General features: G+C 50.4%; 1 protein-coding gene across 1 annotated transcript; it reads right to left on the reverse strand.

The window, feature by feature from the left end:
* Positions 1-142: 142 nt before the first annotated feature.
* Positions 143-998, reverse strand: Pmar_PMAR008931 (hypothetical protein; the record flags this gene model as incomplete). The annotated part of the gene is made up of 4 exons (XM_002786759.1): positions 143-164; positions 227-291; positions 314-430; positions 525-998. 4 exons carry the CDS (start codon positions 996-998, stop codon positions 143-145), a joined length of 678 nt encoding a protein of 225 aa, XP_002786805.1.
* Between the last annotated feature and the right edge of the window lie 243 nt (positions 999-1,241).

Raw genomic sequence — 1,241 nt, forward strand, 5'->3', positions numbered from 1 at the left:
TGGCGTATGAGGTTGCACAGAGTGTTCTCTAGCATGTGGCAGCCGACCATGGCAAGGTGCTCGGTACTGCAAGTGATGGTCTGAACCAACCCTGCATGGGTGTCGAAAATATGGGAAACCACATCGTTCTCTCCTATAATAGTCACCGACTGGTTGTGTGTGGCCTGAATACGAGAAAACTCGACAATATTCAACTCAAGAACCAAGAGCTCAAGGAGGAGCCTACCTGAAAGGCTTGTCTCCTATCGGGTGCATACCGATATAGGTGTTTGCTGATGGATTGATACATTCCTGGCGGAGAGAACGCGACGACTGGCTTGTTCACCAAGGCCGCGGCGGCCAGGGCGATACCACCCCCAAGGGAATGACCAGTGAACACGACGTCTCTAGATGATAGCCGCTCTGCAGATGAATTCACGTAATCGATAACCTGAATAAAAAGACAATATCGGAGAGGTTTGCCGCTGAAGTACAGCGCGAGACGGGAGCAACAGTCACTCTGCCGTGCCTAAGCCCCGACTCACTCTAGTAAGCTTATAATCCGCTCGAGGTATACCCATGGCCGAGAGGATCTCTTGCTCTGCATCTAATACCATAGCAGTGGTACCGGGTGACCAGATTTTGACTGTCGGGAAAACGGTGCTGAGCAGAGACGTCACCACTGGCTCTGTCCACATGCGTATATCCTCATTATAGTCACTAGCACGCCAAAAATCAGTCCCTTTGACGGCTATAACGGTGAGGTTGTCGTCAACTTGTATCTCTACCCAAAACGGGTCATCGCCCTCCATTGCAGGAACGACCTTCATTCCTTGACCAGGAAAGAAGGTATCAACAACAGCTTGCTGATCTCCTACTGTGGTGAAGTATGCGGCCAAGCTCATCATGCCATAATCAGTGACATGCAGTCCCCAAAACTCCTGGTCACAGACAGCGTATCTTGCAATATCAACAGGCCCATGTCCTAGCGAGTCATCTCTAGCAAAACTTGAGCTCATGATCGCGTGGTCAACCGTAATAGTCGAATTCAAGGCTTTCTCCATCTTGATGAACGGCACCTGTGGGTAGAGCCGCTGATTCTCTTGTATAGAGGCCAACACGCCAAAGACCAATCGTACTCCCAGGAAGAGGAAGACTATCCTCAGCCACACACGCATAACAAGCGCGCACCAAGACCGTTCCATGCCATGAGTCTCACGTAGAAAGGTCCTTGAACTCTTCGCATGGGTAGCAGTTATCAA

The sequence above is a fragment of the Perkinsus marinus genome, assembly GCF_000006405.1.
Source record: "Perkinsus marinus ATCC 50983 genomic scaffold scf_1104296931260, whole genome shotgun sequence".
Classification (NCBI taxonomy): domain Eukaryota; phylum Perkinsozoa; order Perkinsida; family Perkinsidae; genus Perkinsus; species Perkinsus marinus.